At 35.3% G+C, this 22,123-nt stretch overlaps 2 protein-coding genes and 1 long non-coding RNA gene across 3 annotated transcripts; 1 reads left to right on the top strand and 2 right to left on the bottom strand.

The window, feature by feature from the left end:
* The first annotated feature begins 446 nt into the window (after positions 1-446).
* On the top strand, positions 447-1,063 carry LOC126695488 (putative cell wall protein). Its single transcript, XM_050392245.1, has one exon. The coding sequence runs from the start codon at positions 503-505 to the stop codon at positions 815-817; it is 315 nt and encodes a 104-aa protein (XP_050248202.1). The 5' UTR covers positions 447-502; the 3' UTR covers positions 818-1,063.
* A 1,016-nt stretch (positions 1,064-2,079) lies between these two features.
* Positions 2,080-3,459, bottom strand: LOC126695487 (uncharacterized). The gene is made up of 2 exons (XR_007646034.1): positions 3,002-3,459; positions 2,080-2,357 (listed from the first exon to the last, which is right to left on the bottom strand). It is a non-coding gene; the product is annotated as an uncharacterized LOC126695487 (long non-coding RNA).
* Positions 3,460-9,415: 5,956 nt separating this feature from the next.
* On the bottom strand, positions 9,416-13,341 carry LOC126695486 (uncharacterized). The gene is made up of 7 exons (XM_050392244.1): positions 12,668-13,341; positions 12,015-12,155; positions 11,806-11,919; positions 11,549-11,722; positions 10,750-10,865; positions 9,973-10,057; positions 9,416-9,660 (listed from the first exon to the last, which is right to left on the bottom strand). Exons 1-7 carry the CDS (start codon positions 13,100-13,102, stop codon positions 9,655-9,657), a joined length of 1,071 nt encoding a protein of 356 aa, XP_050248201.1. The 5' UTR covers positions 13,103-13,341; the 3' UTR covers positions 9,416-9,654.
* Positions 13,342-22,123: the final 8,782 nt, after the last annotated feature.

Raw genomic sequence — 22,123 nt, 5'->3', positions numbered from 1 at the left:
AAGTAAAGGCCCAAAACACTTCAACCGTATTAAACCAAAAAGCACATTGCCTTCAACTGGCATGAAATTCTCATTAATCAGCTAGGAAGAGAGCCCATCCGTGATGCACCTGTCCCTTTCCATGTTAGCTAGAGAAGGTAGTCCTTAACCAAAATCAAATTCAATTGTCAGAAGTGAATAAATAAGTCTCATATTCTCAAGAAGGTCTCTCGTGTATCTGATATATGTAGCATTTCTCTTATAATACGTAAATCATCCCCACAAATGCAGGACTTATATATGCTAAAGGATGCATATGCCAGATGGATAAGATAATTATTGCTTCTTCTCACATGCATTTGTATTGCACCATCCATGGCCTTCACGGGGTAAACCATCTCTTAACTAGCCGTCAAAAGTTCACCCAACTTCGTTGAAACCTGAACTATTTATAGAGCAATTCTATACACCTTCTGCCTCACTTAACCACCTTCTGTCATCTTTCTCAAATAGTTTCTCCATAATGGCTAAGAAAACCAGTTCAGTTCTCCTTGCTCAGCTTTTCATAGTCATTATCTTGCTTGCAATAGCTGGTCAAGCTTTTGCTGGACGTCATGTCTCAAACTCCAAGAATGTTGATATGAAACAGCCTGAGTGGTTGATTTCAGATGGCAGTGTGCTCATTCCTGGCATTGGGCGGGTGACATTGCCACCATTTTATAAACAATTGCCTTTTGATCCATACATTACACCCATTGGCAACAGTGGAAACAATATTCCAGGGGTTGAGGCCCCAAATCCTGGCCCTGGTGGCAGTCCAGCACCAAACCATCTATAAATATACTTGGTCGTTAAACTTCCGGGAACTAAGTGTGCTAGAAGCATGTATTCGAGTCTATTGTGCTCCCTAAGATAAATAAATATGCACGTGTTGGAGTCTGCCATTGTAATGATGTATGTCCCTTGTGTTTCCTTATCTATGCAGTAACATTTGTAATTCCAAGTCATTTGTAATCCAGTTGGCATGCTTGGGTTGCATGGTATTTGTTAAAAAAAATAAGAGAGGTTTATTTTGGTAATGTTAGCAATGTGGTGTTTGCATGCACTAATGCATTCTTCCGCAATCAATGTTGCTTTTGCATCTGCACACGCCATTGCCATTATACATGAAAGTGATTTATTAAAGTACAAAACCATTTCGTACTCACAGTTCATTAAAATGAGTATACACTATACCGCATTGAAAGAAATAGGACATCCATTTTTGGGTAGCTCTACGCAAGTATCACAGGAGTAGCATAATAGCATTCATTAGGATGCGGTTTACACTATGATCTTTTTTTCCTTTTTTTTGGCTGAGATACACTATGATCAAACCACTGCATTGAATGAAAGACATTCTAATGACACATATTATTTGAATTGAACTGAGGCAAATTCCCAATAGTCAATTTTTTCGTAATTGTATAATAAGAACCACTTAAATTGAGTGGTTACCTTCCTTAAAAGTCATTTCAACCACAACACAGATAATAAAATAATCTCATTCACAAAATATGTGAAAAGGGAGAGTGAGAGAGAAATCTAATGAAAACAAGTAATGGTTGCTATGACATCTATGTTCTTTCTTCCTACAAAAGCTATCCTTCATTTTTTTTCCCGGAAAGTTAAACAAGCCATCCACTGATCAGATAGAAGGCTAATTAGCTTTTTTAATACCTCATAGCAAAACCATCTCCATCATAAGCCAACCAACTAAATTCAAGCTATCAACTATCCTAAATATCACCACGGAGCTATCAATTTATTAATATTGTGCTAGATGCAACAAGATCACCTTGTTTAGTTGATTTATCTGGGGTCAATTCTGAGCAGTTAGTCCAAAAGATGTTACATGGCTTTCAGCTCAAAATTTATCTTCTTGATGCAAACAAAGAAAAGAAATCTCATTATCAAATACAGAAAATCATGAAGAAACTAATTATGATATTTCTAGATCTGTGTACTGTATAAGGAAATTTTTACTGGATGTGCAGTGCTGAGGCGTGCATATCATAAGAGGTTTGTGGAGATCAAATACAAACAATGAACATAAGCTAATAGCAAAACTAAGTCTCAGATAATATCATTCCTTAATTTCATAGAAGTGTCTAACCATCATAAAATACATGAAGAAAGGGCAACAGGAAAGGTATTAGAAGAAAAATAGTATCAAAATTTCTATGATCAAAAGGACACAGCATTTCTCAACATCAAGAAAGACACCTATAAATCTAAAATCGCATGATCTGAATCTGACCAAGCCAACAGCAGCAAGTGCCTTCAAGCTTGGAACTGAATCTAACATTGCAGTGATATTTTAATGTCATACAAATTCCCTGCAAAAGAAGTGTATATTCTACCTGGGTTAGTAAAAGTAACAAGTGAAAAGCAGCTGCAAATTATTAATAGAAAGTAATTATAGATTCCATGTAATGTGAGTCAAATTTGAAAATTTCTAATATTGTAATCACTGCCTTCTATGAATCAATTATTACATTCTAATCTTAAAACATTCTGTTCTTAGAATTTTCCTGTTAAAAATGTTCCATCCCATTGATCCATATTTGCAATTTTCAAGTACATGAAAGCAAGCAACAAGGGCTCAAAAGAATCCAACATTTGAGCTTATACACAAAGAAAATTACTTGTATTAAGCAGAGCTTCATAAATAGATAAAAAGGAATATAGGAAAACTTTTCAGGAAACAACTATCATGTTATGAACAGTCACAATTGTTTGTTCTCTTTCCGTTTCTGACCAATTTGTTGTTAAAAAAGGTTGATAATTTATGAGGTTGCACCCATAAAAGAGATTTTTTTTTTAGACAAAATATAAAAAGTGCAATATTTCAGATCATAATGCATATCAATTCAATGACCGAAATGAGAATAGATACATACAAAAAAATTGTTCACAAGTCCCAACTCATATCATACAAAGTGGGCAAAAAAGAATAGAAGAGAAGGAATTTAAGGTGGACCTGGTAAAAGGAAATGTGGGTGTTGATTAGAAATCAAAGCCCAAGAATCTTGAAAAGAATGAAGCAGAGGAAGCCAACGAATATGGAGAGGAAAAGGTAATCGATGAAGACAAAGAATTTGGTTGACCCATGATTCCTTTTCTTGTACTTGTTGTTGTTGAGAGTGTTTGTGTTGGTGGCGGTGGCGTTCTTGTAGTCGGGTTCGTCCAGCTGCTCCAGTTTCGCCATTGGAGTTGCAAACTGGATCAGGGATCTATCGTTGCGGGGGTTGTACTTTCTAGGCAATCGAACATATTTTACAGATCCAACCCTCTTTTTTTGAATTACTGGTAATATTGCGTCATTAAAATTAAAAAAAAAAATTAAAACCAACAAAAATAGTACCTTAGATTTTGGGGGTGGGCGGGAGAAATAGCGTAATTTTAGGGAAAAAAAATCCAGGAGATTATTGTTTCAAACAAAAAATGTTTATCCCATATTAGTTGGGTATATTAGAGTTTTAATTTTTATAACCCTAAGCTGCTGCTACTACAAAGGTTAGTATATTATAATATATTATAAGCCTGTTTAAAAAACTTTGTATAATACTTTTATATTCGTGTGTTCTAGTAAGTTTTATTATTTCATTAAAAAAAAAAAACTAAAGTTATTTAATTATGTAGCACTTTTTTGGAGTTCCAAGTGAAACTTAAGTTTTCCAAACTCAAGTTCTAAGTGTCATAATATTTGGAACTCGAGTTTTACTTAGAACTTGAGTTTCAAAAAGGAGAAAAAAAATTGGAAAATAACACTAAGCTTCAAACAATTTCATTAATTAGCAACATTTCTAAACTATTTAGCAAACTCACATCTCAAGTTTTTTAGGCTCAAGTTCACTATAGCAACTTGAGTCTTAGAAACTCAAGTTTTGCATGTCCACATGAAACTCGAGTCTTATAGACTCGAGTTCTTGCTCCAAAAACCCACTTCCTTCTTCATTCTTCATCTCACGATCTCCGAATTTAAAACAAAAAATTCTTAAAGATTCAAAAAAATACATAAAACCCACTATTCTTCCTTCTTTTTTCTTTTTTAAGACCCAAATCAAAGATTTAGAAAATGCCCAAAGGCTTAAGAGAAGAGGGATTGCCGTTGGGTCGAGTCGGCTTAAGGTTGCTCACCTGGGTTCAGTCCGAATCGTGAGGTTGCTCGCTTGGGTTTAGTCCAAATCGCCGCCTGTGTTCAATTTGAACCGTGGGGTTGCTTTGTTGTTGCTTCTTCAGGTGCTTCATTCTCATTTTTGCTTTTTTGGTTTGTTGTTTATCAATGTTTTTGTTTTTGTTGCTTGCTCTGGGTTGTTGTTGTTGTTGTTGCTTGCTCTAGGTTGCTGGGTTGCCTCATCCAGGTGCTTCGTCCTTTAGGAAATTCGAGTTTTAAAGACTCGAGTCCTAGTGCCAGCACATGGAACTCGAGTCTTTAAGACTTGAGTTACCGTAGTGAACTCGAGCCTTTTACACTTAAGATGCTAGTTTCTTAAATAGTTTGGAAATTTTGCTAACTAACAAAATTGTTTGGAGATTGGTATTAGTTTGCAATTTTTTCCTCAAAAATGTGTTATACACCTAAATAAGTTTGGCCAAATGCGTTTCTCCTAAATTTTTTTTCCTAAAATTATGCTATTTGACAAAATTAGCCTAGTATCTAATATTAAATTTGAAAAAAATGGACTTAGACTTGTTAATCTATCTAAACCCACATAAAAAAAAATTAAAAAAAAAAATTGGATAATAAGTGTGAGGACCAAAGGGACATATAGCAAACTGGGCCTTAGATGGACTCTAATTGGGCCTAACTAGAGGTCTGAATGAGCTATGCAAGCCCACATGAACCTAGGAAAAAGACCATCTAAGGAAGTAACTAGTTCGAGAAAGGAGCTAGGAGATGGACAAGCTGAGGAAGCTACAAGGTTCACGGGCCAAGCTAAACGTATCAGTGCGAGGAAGGTAACAATAATAGACCTAGATATGTCTTACAAGAAACTTCCTGGCGAAGATACCATCACCTCCGCATTAAATGCATTGTAGCAACTAGGCATGTTGCATTAATGTCTAAATGACACCTGAATAGTGCATCATAGCTTGTTACCTACTCAGCATAGCCTCAAAAGAAAGGGAGGAGAAGGACGAGACAAGTATCCTAAAGAAGAATCACCCACCATCCAAGTGGAGGGTTAGGATTGAAGAATAGAAACTATAAATAGGAAGAGATCCCCATGTATAGGGATCTGATCATGATATAGAGAGGGAAATAAAGAGAATACAGTGAGCATTGTGAAAGAATCCAATCTTGCATTTGTCTAAGTGTATATGCTCCTTGGTAATTCCGATGAAGAAGAAATAAATCAAAACTTTATTCATCATTAGAATTTGTCCTGTAATGTTGTTCATTATCAGTCATTTGTGAGAATTTACTATTTTAAGTTCAACTATTGATCTAGAAACTCACTTCTACAAATTAATTGTTATGGATATTAAATCTAGCCTAAGTACTCTTTAGGCACATCGGATTTTAGTCCAAACAATAAAAATAGAACAAAATTTAGGTACAATACCTTAGATGCTATTATTTAAGTTCTCCTTAGAATAGGTCAATAGATCATGTGGTTTTTTTCTCAAAGGATGTAAATGCATTTTTAGTTAAGTACAAGCACATAGCTAGATTTTAAGAGGAAAATTTAAAGAACATCACCTGTAAGGTGGTGGGCCTTGTTTGTAATGTTGGGCTGCTTCTTATTGCACTAGGCTCGAGTTTTCTAAATAAAGGAGTTAAGACCAGTCCAACTAGAACCCACCTTGGCCTGGCTTGTGCACAAACTACACCACGTCTACTAGACTTTGGTTACATGCCCATGGCAAGTAGAGCCGCTATAAAGAAGTTATGGCGGGCAGATATAATACGGATAACACAGGAAAATACACTCACTACTTTTAGCCACAATAAATGAAAGTGAGCAACAAAAGGCTCTCTGTACACAGAATAAGCTAAGTGAAGGATAAACACAGTTAGCAAAATCAAAGTGTTAGTCTGCCATGCCAAGTAATACACGGGATTGAAATCAAGAAGGGAAAACCGTTCCCTCACCACGAGTAATCTCAGAGAAGAAACTAATTGCTTTGAGAGAACAGGCCTAAATAGTCTATGCCCAAATACAGATCTTTTGCCTTTATAGAGAGCAAGGCTATTAAGGGAGAGAGGAGATCAACCTATTGGTGCATGCCTGCCGTTTTAAACCGTTTGTTTGTTTGTTTGTTTGTTTTTTTTTTTTTCTCTCTCTCTCTCTCTCTCTCTCTCTCTCTCTCTCTCTCTCTCTCTCTCTCTCTCTCTCTCTCTCTCTCTCTCTCTCGCGTTACTTCTTACTTTTCTTTTCTTTTGTTTTACTTCCTTTCCTTCTCAATGCTTACTTCTGGTTATGGTTTTTCCTAGAAATTGCTATTATTGTGATTTTTCCAATCCCCCCTCCAATGCATAGCAAGGGGTCCTTTATATAGAGTCTGCCATGATTGGTATTTACTGTTTTAGCCCCTAACTACCTTTTTCTGGTGTGGGTGTCCTTACCGACCACTTACTGGTCGTTAATTGTTCAGCTACCACCACTTACCTGTGTTGGCTGTGCTGCTCCCCTCTGCCAGACAAAGAAGACTATTTTATTTGTTTGCTTGCTATGACTTTTCTACCCGTTACAGTGTGTGTGCTCTCTCTCTCTATCCCTCATGGCATGCACGTAGTGGTTCCAACTCATCCTTACTTCTTTTGGGTGGCATGTCATCTCAGCAGGACATTTCCCCCAAAAGAGCTTAGTAAGAATCCCAGAATAGGTTTTTTTTCCTCTCCCCACCACCATACCATGCCCTCTCTTACCTCTGACCCATGACCTACCACTTCCTATATTAGTAGGGTACAGGTTGGTGGTGCCTAGGTCTCGCGCATGCTTCACCTTCTTCGCTTGCTACTCATACATTTGTCGTGATCTGGAGATTGGTTTGTACGTTTTGCTGTGCACTTTTGGCTTCTTATGGCGTGGGCTATTTTCCGATTTGCCATTCTTTATGACTTGCTTCTTTTGGGGGTTAGTCCTTGTCGAATCATGGGCCTTCCTTCCCCCGACCTACTCTGTATTCACTCCGTGGCCTTGTTAGCATTTCTTGCCACATCACTCTACTATTCCTACTGTAATGTTGTTTGACTCAATCCTGCTAGGCCTCTTTGAGCTTGCTGTTTATTTCCCTCCCAGTGACTCAGTGTGTTCACTGGGTCTTTTCTTACATTATTTGCGGGCTCTTATGTCCCATTTCCCTCTTAGGCATCTTTGGCCCATTTGCTTTCCTTAGACTTTCTCGGCCCTTTTCCAATCTTACTTTCCCATGGGCCTTTACTAACTCTCTTGGATTTCCTTGGCTCAATTACTTCAAACCTCATCCTTGGGGCTGATGGGTCTTCCATTAGCCCCTTACTTTTTTTGCTTGCATTACTTTGGACCTGCTGTAGTCTATTCTCGCTTTTCTACATACTATCCATGGGTTTGCTTCTTCTCTCTTTCCGGGTCCATTTAAGCCTGTTTGCTTCCTCAGGACCCACTTTATGAGCTCGTAAGCCGTTCATTCCTGCCACTTGGGCTCAATGGCTTTTTCTTGCTTGCTAACTTTGGTCTACCTGTGTTGCTGGGCTTTTTCTCTTACAGGACTTGTCAAAAATGAGCCTCAACATCACCTAAGTTCTATCCATAAAAATAACATCATGTTTTAATTTGATATGTTTTCATTAAACTTTTATTATAAAATTTAAAATTTAATTTTTTTTTACTCATTTTGTATATTTTTATATTAAAGGTATATTAGATTTTCTAAATTATAGATAATAATACTAATAAAATTATTCGTCAACTTTACCTGAAATTCTCAAATATAAATATTCTCAGTGTTGGATCAACTACAAACATTGATTTTTTTTTTTTTTTTTTAAGTCTTAGTTTCTAATTTGTAACTTTTAAAAGCCTCAAATTTTTAAGTACAACTATACTTTTACCAATTTTTAACAAATAAGCTTGTTAAAAGCTTTCAACTAATTTAAGCTAATCTAATTGCAAATTTAGTTATACATGTTTCATGACTAACATGTATACGCTTCTTCTTTTATTCTTTTATGAAATTATTTGAATATCAATTTGTTTTAGTATGAGGATGAGGGTTTTGTCTAATGGTCCTTTGCACTACACAGGACACTTGGCCGTTAAGTAGTCATTTTATGACGTGTTATACCTATGTCGCGTACAATGCACAAGAGAATACTTAAAACCGGCTAATTTGGCTTCCAACAACTTAGGCATTGTCATTTGTCAAAGGAAAAACGAGGAGAAAATGAAGTGTTGATAAGCCCAAAGGGCAGTGGTACTCATTATATAGAACGCTGGTTGTGGGTAATGTTATAAGTACAACATTCATAACAAAGTTTACATCTGTTAAGTTTACAGGATATTATCGATTCTTTTATGGGCCCACTATTGACACTATTTTATCATCTCCCATCAACAATTTGCCAAGTCAAATGGTTTTAAAATTTGTTGTGAATTATATTGTGTCTCTGGAGTTATTGCTAGGTCATAGTAAAAGTTGGTAGTGAGATCAACTATCGTGCAATCAAGATTAGTGGGAAAATTGGACTCTGAGCTTCTTATTGGGCCTCAGACCTCCAGGTGTGGTTGACCCAATTACCAAAACAAGTAGAGGAAATTCTTTGGACCATTTGAAACTGCAAACGTAAAAGTAAAACTATCTCATTCTATCAGAGATGGTGTACGGGTGCATAACATATGTTTTCCTGGCTAGTAGCTACCATTAAGGTGATTACATATGCCACAAATCTAAGACTTTGGGTGGTGATTGGTGAACCTTTTTTTGATCAGATATGACTCGAAACTGAAGTGATGGGGGTGCCAAAATATCAATCCTCCATAACAGTTAACAGAGGGAATTGTTTGCAATTTCTTTCTTGCACCTTCTTCTAGCCATGATATAAAAGCTCCAACTTTACTGCAAAGAAGATACAGCCAAGACAATACGACTTACACACTGGAATTAGTATGATGGTATCATTAGCTATTCATTAAAAAATATATAAAAAGAGAATAAGATCAATAGCTCTGCAAATAAAAGTATTGATAGCTAGTGACCTATTGACCTTCATTATGTATTGCCACACAACTCCTTGAATAGCTGTCTTATTTGGAGACTGAATCTAGAATACATACAAAACTCTGCACTTCATATAACATGTTGATTTTACCTATTTAATACAAAAGTTTTGTCCCAGTCTTCAACCCCCCACTACCCCCCACACAACCCCCCCCCCCCCCCCCCCCCCCCCCCACCCCCCCCACAAAAAAAAACTATAAACAAAGACAATATTGATGTATAATGACTAAAAGGGGTATGCAGCAGCTGTAGAGGCAGGTTACAGATTATGAGAGTCCATAAATTTGCAGTTTCCCATTGATGATGATAGGCTTCAAGAAGTAAGAAGTACGATATGGTTGATCACTCCTTGTGACTTCTATTGAACACTTCTCAGTTTACCTCCATTGAACCTTGTTCTCAGTTTACCATGTGTACCCTATTCATTTACTCCTGTCAACAAACCACGAATAATACAGCATATTAGGATAGAACATACAAATATTGGAAAAGATTTTTACTCTCTCTCTTTTGGAGAGAAAGGGGGGGGGGGGGGGGGGGGGGGAGGGGGGGAGGGGGAGGGAGGAGTAGCAAAGTGAAATTTGGGCTACCTAAAGGGCTGAGATACTCAAAGATTCAAAGAGGATAAGTTGTTCAGATATTTCCATGCAAATAAAACATCCTACATGGCAATGGCAATGAGCTAAAATTTTTCAATGGGTTCTCCCCCATGTGTCTTCCAAAGATAACAGTGATTAGTTGTACCTTAGGAGGACTGCTTGATGAAGAAGTAGGATTTGCTTTTGATGATACTTCAGATATTCGTGATTCTGATTTCTCATTTGAATAACTACAAAGTAAATAAAAAAAATTCAAGTGTTAGAAGTTTACCCAAACACTTTAAGATCTTACCATGCCTACCAAGTGATTTAAGATTCAGAAATAATGAAGTTCATTTGTTACATACATTCATTGACATATCAGATGACCTATATAAGACGTGAGTCTCAGTATGGAAACCCATTGCTGAAAACTTTAGCTCGTAAAGCATGACGAAACACATTTCTTTTGATAAAACTATAACATATCAACCAAGATGATTAGTCTTAATCACGGAAGTAGAGCCTTTTGATTGATATGTTGATGTATTTAGAATACATTAAACTAGACCGCTGTGAGTTTTTAATCTCGATTTCAACATTTATGTAAAATTGTAACTTGTGCAAATCTAGAGGTGATTTGGTTTTCATTCTGCATGATAAGATACACATGTTTTTTCAACAATAATGGAAAACATTACCACTGATGATAGTCATATGATGTGGCAGAAGAGATGAGATAAGCACAAAGACTTCTGTGCTATGAATAAACTAGAAAATGAAAAGTCAACTTCAAATGATTGACTATGTAATAATGCAGTTAATGTCACTCCAAATGGCCTAAAATCTGAACCAATTAGCTATTAACAGCTTGGCATGCGTTGGCATAAGTTCTCACATAAATACTCGACAAGATGTAAATAGATGTATTTTAGATACTTACGTTGAGAGTATGGTAACCCAGATGAGCTCCACACAGTCCACCCAGAGAAGCCTTTGTTCAACAGGGATAACACCATAGGTTATCAAATGGGCAAATGGCCAAAGCTTCCACCCTGCCTGCAAAGCAAATCATAACAATAAATGATGTTCCCCTCACTCATAAATTGGATATCTGACTTGTTAAAATCAATCAGAACTATGTTGGATGTAACTCAAATGAAGCAAGTTGTAACCATAACACCAAAATCATAACAACCATAAGTAGATATCAGTTAATAAACTTCGTGTTATTGTGCTTGGAACTTCTGATAAATTATTGTTCTTAGAACTTTCAAGATTTTAGAAGTCATGTTGAGCTTTCCAAGTACTTTTAAAAGTGGTAAATATCAGTTGCTGCAGTCTAGACCACACTCAGTTGTTACAGAAGCTCAGTATGCATATTCAAAATTTAAAAAATAAGTAGACCATGTTGAGCATTTACAAGTTTGAAAGCTCCAATTAGAACTACTAACATTTTTTTCCTTGCCCTTTTTATATTTCTGGTAAGCTAATGTTGTGCCAGCAAAAGTGAGGAGAAATTTACCAATGCATAAAGGATAAAAACTAAAAAGCGACATTTGCATGCAATATGTAAGTCCTAAAGTTGAGGAAAATTTCAGTCCTGCAGATTCAAAAGTGTTCTACATATGACAAATGAGTGATTTCACCAGCTAGATTACAACCATGGGAACAAATGGTGATCAGGCGCAATATAAAGATATGTAAACCAAGTGTAGAGAACAACAGGAATGGTTCCTTACAGTCAGCATGGGCCAAAATGTCGTCTTTAGTTCATTATATATATTGGTAGGGGATTCAAAACGTAGGAACCCCAAAAACACAAAATAGATGCTGTTCCAAATTGCCGCCCACACTGTTTGGTCAAAGGCAACTTTAGCAGGGACCACCCACCAATCTTGGAAAGGAAAAAGAGCCTGGAAACAAAAGCAAACACTTCAGGCCATCTGCAGAAATACACAAATAAACCAACCGGCCAAATATGAACCACAATTATCACCTCACAAAATTGGTAGTAATAATGAGAAAGGGATCCATGGAGAGTAAACCCAACTAAGCCTGATCTAAACATGCGTGTCCGGTCAAACTCAAAAAGCGGCTTTCCTTCATAACACTGCAATTTCAGTGGGAAAAAACTCAAAGATCAACAAAAACTAGCACTGAAAGAGAAAATTCATTTAAAATAATTTCCTTCAAACACATACTTACTTGGGCAATCCAATCTCCTACAGAGTACACAATCCCACTTATCGCCATTTTGGATAAAACAGGGTTTGCTTTGAGAGCTTGTTCATAGGCAATCCAATTGTGTTCAGGTGCATACCTCAGTATCTCATAAAGGGTCCATCCCTGATAAAACCAAAACAAAAAGGCACATGTTAGTCATGCCAGGAAAAATATGATCACTGCAGAGGCAATTTTGTTCTTATTAACGAAAAACAGCAAGCAACTAAATTGTTGTCCATTTCTTCATTCTTTTGACAAAATTTCTACTCACAAAAACAAATTGCCATGAAAAAACACTTCTTCCAACAATAACTCATCAATTTTTTATGATTGTATTTGTCTGTCAAAGGTCAATCCAATTTTTATATGAAATTCATATCTATTCAATAGAAATTTGTTACACATGAACAATTCACCACTTTCTCATCCCATAGAACATAATTAAGCAAAAATAATGTCACAATAGCAAATTGTCACATAAAAGAAACACAAAATTGACAATTGAAAGCTGTCTTGCCTACCAAAGAGAGAAACCTATATACATGCAATGAACAATAAAAAAGCCAGGTCTCACAAAACCCATCTCTAAAAAAGCAAGAAAATATAAACAAAGCTATTAATACAAGACCACTCACATGCCAGTAATCAAGGTCAATGGTGAGCAACTTGGTGACAGCAAAGGTCCCAAATCCAAGCACAATAGTAGCATTGATAGCTTTACTAACCAACCTATCGAAATCATCATCACCCTGTTCTTCTTCTCTTCCCTCAGATGGAGAAAGAGGCTGAAATTCGTCAGACCCATTAAGCAACAAGCGGCTTTCTTGGTCCTCAGCAAGTTTATTCTTCACTGGAACCACCTCTCTGTCCTCTGTGACTGACTCAATGACCCAGTTCCTTCTTTTCTGGGTTGAGAAGCTCAAATTATTTGGTGGGTTGGACTTGGACTTGTTGGTGAAGAGTTGGGTGGAGAAGACAGTTGGAGAGAAGTTGGTTTTCTTGGATTCTGTGATGGGTTTTGCGTGTGGAGAGAGTTTATGGGTGGTGATGGTGCTGTAAAGAGTTGCCATGGCAAGTGCCAAATGGTAAGTTTAGAAGAGAAAATAAAAAGAAAAATGAGAATTTCAAATCAATTTTGAATATTCTTCTTATTTCACGTAAGGATTGCGTGCAGTGAACCATTTAATAGGCCAGGGTCATGGGTCAAGTGGAGAGTTCTCTCTTTTTGGGACAAGTTATGTAGATCACCAAGCACCAGCAAGGCTGCTAAAGGAGCGGTACTGGGCACTTTTCCTATTCTCTTATACTCCTCTTATACTTTTTCCTATTCTCTTATACTCCTCTTTTATATATATAAGAGGAGTATAAGAGAATAGGAAAGGTGCCCAATCTCATCTCTAACTTCTTGCTGGAAGACCAAATTAACGAGGGAAGAGATGTTAATAGGCACATCCCGATTACAAAATTTTGCCCAACAAGCTAAGGGGTGAGACAAAAAGTTTACTTTTCTATTAAAAAAAATAAATTCCTAACAAAATAATGAACTAAGAGCTGTCTTGGTGAGTTAGAGAAAGTAAACACAAATTTTGGAGCTGAGAAGGTATTTTGAAGAGTTTCAATGAAAGATTTGGATTGTCCTTCAAATGATCAGGTAGAATACCCAATTTCAAGTTTAGAGGTCAGGGTTCAAATCTTTAGGAGGGAGTTTTATACACATATACATTTAGATTAGATTAGAGTAGAATTTTTATTTTGTATCAAAAAGGATAATACAACATTAAACAGTTATAAGAAACTCAAGGAGAACTTTAAACCATAATCATCCATCATGATTAAATACTAGAAATATAGTTTTTTCCCCCTCAAAAAGAAAGAATACTAAAAACTTGTTCACGCCCATGCCAAACTCTTTCTATATGTCTTTTTTAGATCATTACTCATTGCATACTTTTTTTTTTTTTTTTGAAAGTTAGTCGTCACATACTTTTTTGGTAATTTGCTTTTGAGTTTAAGATTTTTTTTCTCCCCTGTTCAGGGACACTCGGGTGGTGGATTTAATGGACTAGAAGCACATACCATAAACTTGGGAGTACCAAATTCTATCAGCATACTATCAATTTGTGAGGTTTTCCTAAGTTTTTTATGGGCAAAAAGTAGAATAGTCTAGTTAAAGGTTGAGAGTTGAAACCCAACTTCCTTAATCCTTATGCATTTATTTTTTACAAAAAAAGATTAATTTTTAATCTTCTTATAAACTTCGGCGGGTGGTTTTCATCAAAACTTAACCTCAATTTTTAATAGCACTAGGCACAAACCCACACAATGTGTGAGAATAGATAATTATATTTTAGTTATGGTATAATATATAATTTGTTCTCTAAATTTTGTGGAAAATAATTTTTTCTCCCAAAAACTTAAACAATCTCTAAAATCATTTTTCATTTATTTATCTCAAAAAAATATCATCATTTTATTATTTGAATTTATTTTATTGATATTATTCATTTTTTAGACCATCCATATTTTGATAAATTATATTATCGTGCGTTATATTTTCCTTTTTTTTTTCTTGTACAACTAAACTATTTGAGTTTCAAATATATTATTCAAAATTTTCATTCTCTTAAAAAGAGATTATTATATTTATAATTTTTCTTATCATAGGAGTAGCTTCAAACTATTGATTGAGCTTCGTTTACTAATATTGATACATGAAATTGGAACTGCATATTTCTTAGATATTCTTAAGAGACTATACCATATTATAAGTTTAATATTTAAAATAATATATAGAAAAAAAATAGACTTTATGTCTAAAATTGAACACTTCACCTATCGAATTGAAAGAAAATTAATAATCTATATAACATAAAGAGAACATGATCTAATTTTATTTATTATTATTATTTTTTTACAACATACACTTTTATTTATTAAGATTTAATTGCCTTTAACTGGATCTTCATATCGCATTTTTGTTACTACGCTCCTGATGAGCCTTTTCATCTGTCATATCATTAGCCACATCATTATTCTTATTTTTTACTTTTAATTTTTTGAAAATATTAAATATATAAATATATTGCCTTTACAAATTCATCTTAGGCAGTTTTAACTTTATATATTCATTTACTTTAATTTTGATGTTATAATTAAATAATAAATCAATGAAAAATAAAAATAAAAATAAAAATATTGTCTATACATATTCATTTTGGGCAGTTTAATTTTAATAGTTCTTTTAGGGGGTTTAATTTTAATAGTTGATAGATACATTCAAATACATAGACAATATTGTATTTTGATATAAATTCAAAATCTCACTTCCAAAATAACTAATTAAGTATTATGTCAAAAAAAAAAAAAAAATCAAACAAAAGCTAAAAGAGGGAGAGAGAAGACTTGTGAGTTGTGACAGAAAACTTAAAAAATCAAACACACTACCAAATCGTATTGACCCAAAATAGTATTATATAAAAAATACAATGATTCATCAACATAAAGTAAAGTTGCAAAAAAGAATATATATATATATATATAGAGAGAGAGAGAGAGAGAGAGAGAGAGAGTAATCACCTTTTTTGGTAGAGAAATAGAAAATAAAATGAGAAAAAGATGCATCAAATAAAAAATATAGTCATAAGTCAAACGCCAACTTATTTAAGCCATGATATAGAATAGAATAACATTATTTTCTTGTAAACTATATTTATATGCAATAAAATAACATTTAACAATTATAGGAAAGAAAGAAAAAAAAAACTTAAAAACACAAAACCAAATTGCAACCCAAAGTAAAATTCTAAAGAACACATAGAACACATAAATACTTCAATCTAAAGTAGAGATACAAAAAATAAAAAATTCACACAAAAATAAAACATGAGAGAGAGAGAGAGAGTAATAACCTTTTTCATGTGAGAAAATATGTATAGAATATTATAGAAAATGTCATATTTATAGTAATAGAATGGGGATAAGAAGAGTCAAAATAAAAGGAAGATGAAGAGGTAGATAAAGAGTGACATTAAGGTTGAAAGTAGTGAAGAGATGAAAAGGTAAAGGAAAAGTTATGGTTGGAATTAGTGGAGAGAAGTGAGAAATAGGTAGATGATGTGGTCGCTAATATGGCTTAACAGAAGTCTCAATAAATGTTACGCTTAAACTTTTAGAGATGTGTATATATATATATATATATATATATAGATATATATATAGTGGGAGGAGACTAAAATCTAGAGCATTTTGGGAGAACCAACATGATGTGAATTCAGAATGTTGACCCCAACCAAACCACAAGTGAGTAATAAACTTAGTGTAAGATCCTTTTAAAAAAACACGTACACTTTTTTTGTTTGTTTGTTTTTTTTTTTTTCCAGAAAAATTAAAGATGATAATTTAGTTACTTAGAATAGTAACACATTTACACATATGAGTAAATGCATCTTTTTTCTTACTTGATTTTATGCCTTCTCTATTTTAAATTTTGGTCCATTACATTACATTGTAACTTTGTTAGTGGATCAAATTTTTTAAATAAAAAAAATTATTTTAGAATCAATACTGAGCTGTGTTCGTGCAACGAGAAGGTGTAGAAGAAATAAGGTGGAGGGTATTAGAGATGAGGAAGGTAATTGGCGTGTCCAGCAAAGTGATATTGTAGGAGTGTTGGTTGACTACTTCAAGTTTTTTCTTCAAGTGAGTCAAATGGGTATCAGGAGGTGTTATCTTGTGTCCCTACAATTATTGATGAGAATATGAACTAGATGTTAATCCAAGAATTTAGTGAACAAGAAGTAGCTACTGCTTTGAAGCAAATGGCACCCCTCAAGGCTCCTGGACTGAATGGAATACCACCACTTTTTTATCAGCATTTCTAGGGCACAGTTGGTCAAGACATCACTTCTTCAATTTTAACATGGCTGAATTCAGGTATCCTACCCACTCCTCTAAACCATACATTTATTGCTCTCATCCCCAAAATTCATAATCCTGAACATGCTCACCAATATCGCCCCATTAGCATTTGTAATGTTCTTTATAAGATCTATTCAAAAGTCCTTCCAAATCGATTGAAAAAATTAACTCCACATATCATAATGGAACACCAATTGGCCTTTACTAAAGATAGATTGATATCTAATAACATCCTGGTGGCTTTTGAGACCCTACATAGTGTACAAAATAATAAGTCTAGAACTCATGGTTTTATGGCAATTAAACTGGATATAAGTAAGGCTTACAATCGGGCAAACTGGAATTTCCTTGAGCAACTAATGAGGAAATTGGGGTTTAATGAAAGGTGGGTGCAGCTGATTATGGGGTGTGTGACAACAGTTTCCTACTCGGTTCTAGTAAATGGTGAACCATGTGGTTTGATTCAACCTTCCTGTGGGATTAGACAGGGTGACCCACTATACCCTTTCTTATTTATGCTTTGTACCAAAGGGCTAAATGGGCTCATAAAGAGAGCAGAAAGTAATGGGGATATACATGGTTTTTCTCTTTGTAGGAGAGGATCCAAACTAACCCATTTACTCTTTGCAGACGATAGTCTCCTCTTTTGCAGGGCAACTATGGAAGAATGTGGCAAGGTGTTGGAGATTTTGGAGATGTATGAAGCAACTTCGAGACAAAAGGTTAATAGAAGCAAGACATCATTATTTTTCAACAAGTGCACCTCCACTGAAGTGAAGCATGAGATTATGGTGGCTTTGGACGTTCTTGAAATTAAGCAATATGAGTGGTATTTGGGTCTTCCTTCCTTTGTGGGTAGAGGTAAAAAAGCAAGTTTTAACTACATCAAGGAAAGGCTGTGGAGAAAATTGCAAGGGTGGGAAGGAAAATTACTTTCTCAAGCGGGTAGGGAGGTTTTGTTGAAGGCAGTTATCCAAGCTATTCCCACCTACACAATGGGATGTTTTAAAATCCCCATTAGCTTGTGCAATGAATCAGAAGTTTTAATAAAGAAATTTTGGTGGGGACAACAAGGTGACCGGAGGAAAATTCATTGGGTGAGGTGGGAAGAAATGACAAAGTCCAAGACAATTGGTGGAATGGGATTTAGGGATCTAGTCATTTTTAATGACTCGTTACTAGCAAAATAGCCGTGGAGACTCTTGCACAACCAAACCTCTCTTTTTTACAAGGTGTTCAAGGCCCGGTTTTTCCCCAACACAACAATCTTGGAAGCTTCAGATTCAAGGATGGGGTCGTACATTTGGAAGAGTATTTTGGTAGGGAGGGATATCATCCAAAGGGGTTCAAGATGGAGGATTGGAAACGATGAGAAAATAAATATTTGGCAGCACCGATGGCTACCAAGAAAACATCCACCCTTTTTGCCCATATGCCCTATTGAAAACTTTGAACACAACACAGTGAGCTACCTAATTGATCAAATTACAAGGCAGTGGCATACAGATTTGGTGGATGGGCTTTTTGTGGAGGAAGATGTTGAGTTGATTAAAAAAATCCCACTAAGCAGAATTGTAAAGGAGGATGTCCTATACTGGCCTTATTCAAGTAATGGTGAGTATAGCTGTAAAACGGGTTATAGATTCCTCAAGGAAGAAGCAAAGCTGACGGACACAGAAAGGGTACCACCACTCAGGAACAAAAAGTTGGGCTATGCGAGTGCTGCAGAAGGTAAAGACCTTTATATAGAGGGCTTGCCGCAATGCCATACCGACAAAACAAGCTCTGGTAAGAAGAACCATCATCATTGACCCCATATGTGAACGGTGTAGAGATGCTGTTGAGGATCTGTTGCATGCATTGTGGTCCTGTGTAGTTGATATTGTTTGGACAAATCGGACCTTATGGGATTTCTGAAACTCAGTTGGTTTCACAGATTTCAAGCATCTAGTATCGTGGTTGGTTGAGGAAGACAAGTAATTGGAGCTGTTTGCCTTTACGACCTGGTCAGTTTGGAATCAATGAAACAAAGTCCATGTACGAGCACCTGCAACAGCGCTTCACCACGTGGCTGATGTTTCAAAACTTTCCTTGAATGACTATCGCTCAAAGCTCTTGGATACCGAACCTCATGTATAGAATCGAAGTCAGAACTCCCAGTCTCATTGGACGCCTCCTCCAGTGAATTTCGTCAAAGTAAACTTTGACGGCACGATAATTTCAAAGGAAAACAAGTCAAGCGTAGGTGTGGTGGTCCGGGATGAAAACGGGTTGGTTTTAGGCTCATGCACTAAGCGTCTGGCACATGCTTACAATGCAGTGGAGGTTGAAGCAATGGCAGTAGCAACAACTTTGGAATTTGCAAGTGAGTTGGGTGTGAGGCGGGCTATCCTTGAGGGGGACTCCCTGACTGTTATGAAAGCTTTGCATGAGGATGAACAGACATTATCCCCAACAGGTTTGCTACTGGAGGATGTGAGATTTTTTTCCCAAAGTTTTGAAGAATTGCTTTACTCTCATACTAAAAGAGAAGGCAACTTTGTAGCGTATAGTCTGACTAGATATGCTAATAGCATACCAGATTTTTTAGTATGGATGAAGGATGTTCCACCACACATTCAGTCCTTTGTACAAGCTGATTTGGCTCACGTGCATTAATAATATTTACACTTTTCACTCTAAAAAAAAATACTGAGCTGTGTTTATTAAAAAAAAAAAAAAAAAAAAACATAGATTATAAGAGAATTAAAACATCTGAAGGAAGAGACTCTATCCAAACTAATAAGGAAGAAGAAAGCCTACTTCTCCTAGCTAAGGCATAAGCAACTAAATTGCCCTACTTTCTAGTGTAAGAGAAGGAGAAGTTCATAAGAGAACTAGCAATAGACTTTGCGTCTTTAACAGTGTCCAATGGAAGAAAAGGGATCAACATCAAGGGTCATAGCCTTAAAAACAATCTTGGAGTCCCCTTCAAAAATAGAGTGAAAAATGTCAATTTCAAGAGCAAATTGAAGAGTTGCAAGAATCTCCACCATCACAAATAACGAAGGCATAACTATATTTTCAGACAAGGCCGCCAAAATTTCACCCTTATCATTCCGAATTACCATTTGTGAATGAACTCAAAGTAAAGTTTGGGAAAACATGGAGTGATTGGACTCAAAGTTAGAGTGATTGAATACAGGAAAGTATAAATCTTTTATATTGAGAGTATAGTACAAATTCCATGTTACAATAAACATAACATGGGTATATATATGAGACTAAATTTAAGATTTCTAATACAAGTAGAAGTGTGTGGGCTTTATGGTTCAATCAGAATGAGGTTCGACATGGGGGAATAAAGAAAAGTGATCTCCCTTTTATGTAGTGGGCTTTTACAGTACTTGGCAGCAATGACAAAACCAGAACTTGGAGTTAGAGAGGGTGGCTTTGTTGCTGGCTATGTGTAGCAGCTTAGTCGTTGAGGGTTTTTCTCTTCTTTTTTTTTTTTTTTTTTTTTTTTTTTTTTTGTCTTTTTCTTTAATGCATGTGTCTATTACTGGGTAAGTAAAAAATTATTTTTACAATTTACTCATGTGATGAATGGTTATTGATAAGTAAAAAAGTGATAGGCCCATATGTGAATTAATATAAATTTGCTATCTCAAAAATTTGAAAAAATATTGTAGAAAAGTTTGTGGTTATAACATTACTTTTAAAATAATCAATGATATTATTAAGAGTGTGCAAAGTGTAGTTTTATAAAATAAAATTGCTAAAATTAGTACCTATATATACTAGTAATATTAAAATAAAAAAAATTGGGGGGGGGGGGGGGGGAATTGTCCCCCAAGTCAAAGAGTAGTTTCGTCCATGCTTGGCAGAATATAACACAACTATATCTTCTGGTCCAAAACCACCTATGCTACCTTCAATCTCTTGGTCTCCCCCATCGACATTATTGTTCAAAATCAATGTCGATTGGGCTGTCTTCTTTGTGGAAGCCATTATTAGAGATGATAAGGGTATGGTGGAAGTAGCGCTAACTAAGAAAATTTAAACACCCTTGGGGGCGGTATAATTGGAAGCAAAGGCTTTAGAAGCTAGCTTAGAGTTTGCAGAGGATGCCAGTATCCAAGAGTTTATCCTGGAAGGTGACTCCCTTATTATGTATTGAGTAAGTGAACTATCTTCACCCCCCCTGCTTTGTGGCTTTAGTTGACTTAAGTATACTTGCCTTATGTAGGGACTTTTGTTGGGTTGAATTTTCTCATGTACATAGGCAAGGTAATAGACCAGACTAGCCCATTTATTAGTAAAATATGCTTTAGGCATTAATGACTTCTTTACTTAAATTGAAGAAAGTCCTTATTTTTTAGAATAAACTCTTCTCTAGGATGTAGTCTTTATTTCAATTTATGAATAAAATTTTCAGTCTTCCCATAAATTTTTTTTTTTTTAAATCTAGGGATGAAAAAAATCATCATTCCCACTTGACCCACGCTACTTTGTACATGTTTTTCATGCTTTGAAGAGGTGACAAGGTTGGGAGGTTTTGCTTGCCCTAATCTTTTACAAATCTTATTTATGATTTATTTTTTTGTGCATATTCTATTATCATCTCCAAAAACACTTGCTTTCACTCTCTCTTAGCACTCTCATGACTGTCAATTCCCTACCTTGTTTCATCATCTTTACCATATTAATGTTAAAGATGACAAAATGCCTCTAATTCACCTCAAACTTAACTTATCCACTCATGCTCCGCACAAGTTTCCTAACTCCTAAGAGGAATGAGGCACATTTAATTCAACCCCGTCCTACCCTATTGCCATCTTAATAATTAAGTAATTATCATTTTATACATTTAGTGTTTGTTTAGGAGTGAATTATAAGTTAGTTTATTGCTTATTTTTCTTACTATTTGGAGGTTCCATGTTAGCCATTTACTTATTTCATTTAATTTTTGCTTATTTTTTTACTATTTATGTATCTCACGTGAATTTCACAGTTACTTATTTTATTTAACTTTTATCTTTTATCTGTAATACTTGTAGTAAAAAATTAAATAAATTTTTCTCAAAGTACACATTGAAATCATTTTTCAACCAATGATTATCATTTATTTTTTATTTTTGAACCAAGAAAATGACCACTTTGCCACCGAATTTCCAATTACCCATTATGACGTG

This window comes from Quercus robur, chromosome 8, assembly GCF_932294415.1.
Source record: "Quercus robur chromosome 8, dhQueRobu3.1, whole genome shotgun sequence".
NCBI classification, from domain to species: domain Eukaryota; kingdom Viridiplantae; phylum Streptophyta; class Magnoliopsida; order Fagales; family Fagaceae; genus Quercus; species Quercus robur.
This window is presented reverse-complemented; position numbering and strand designations above follow the sequence as displayed.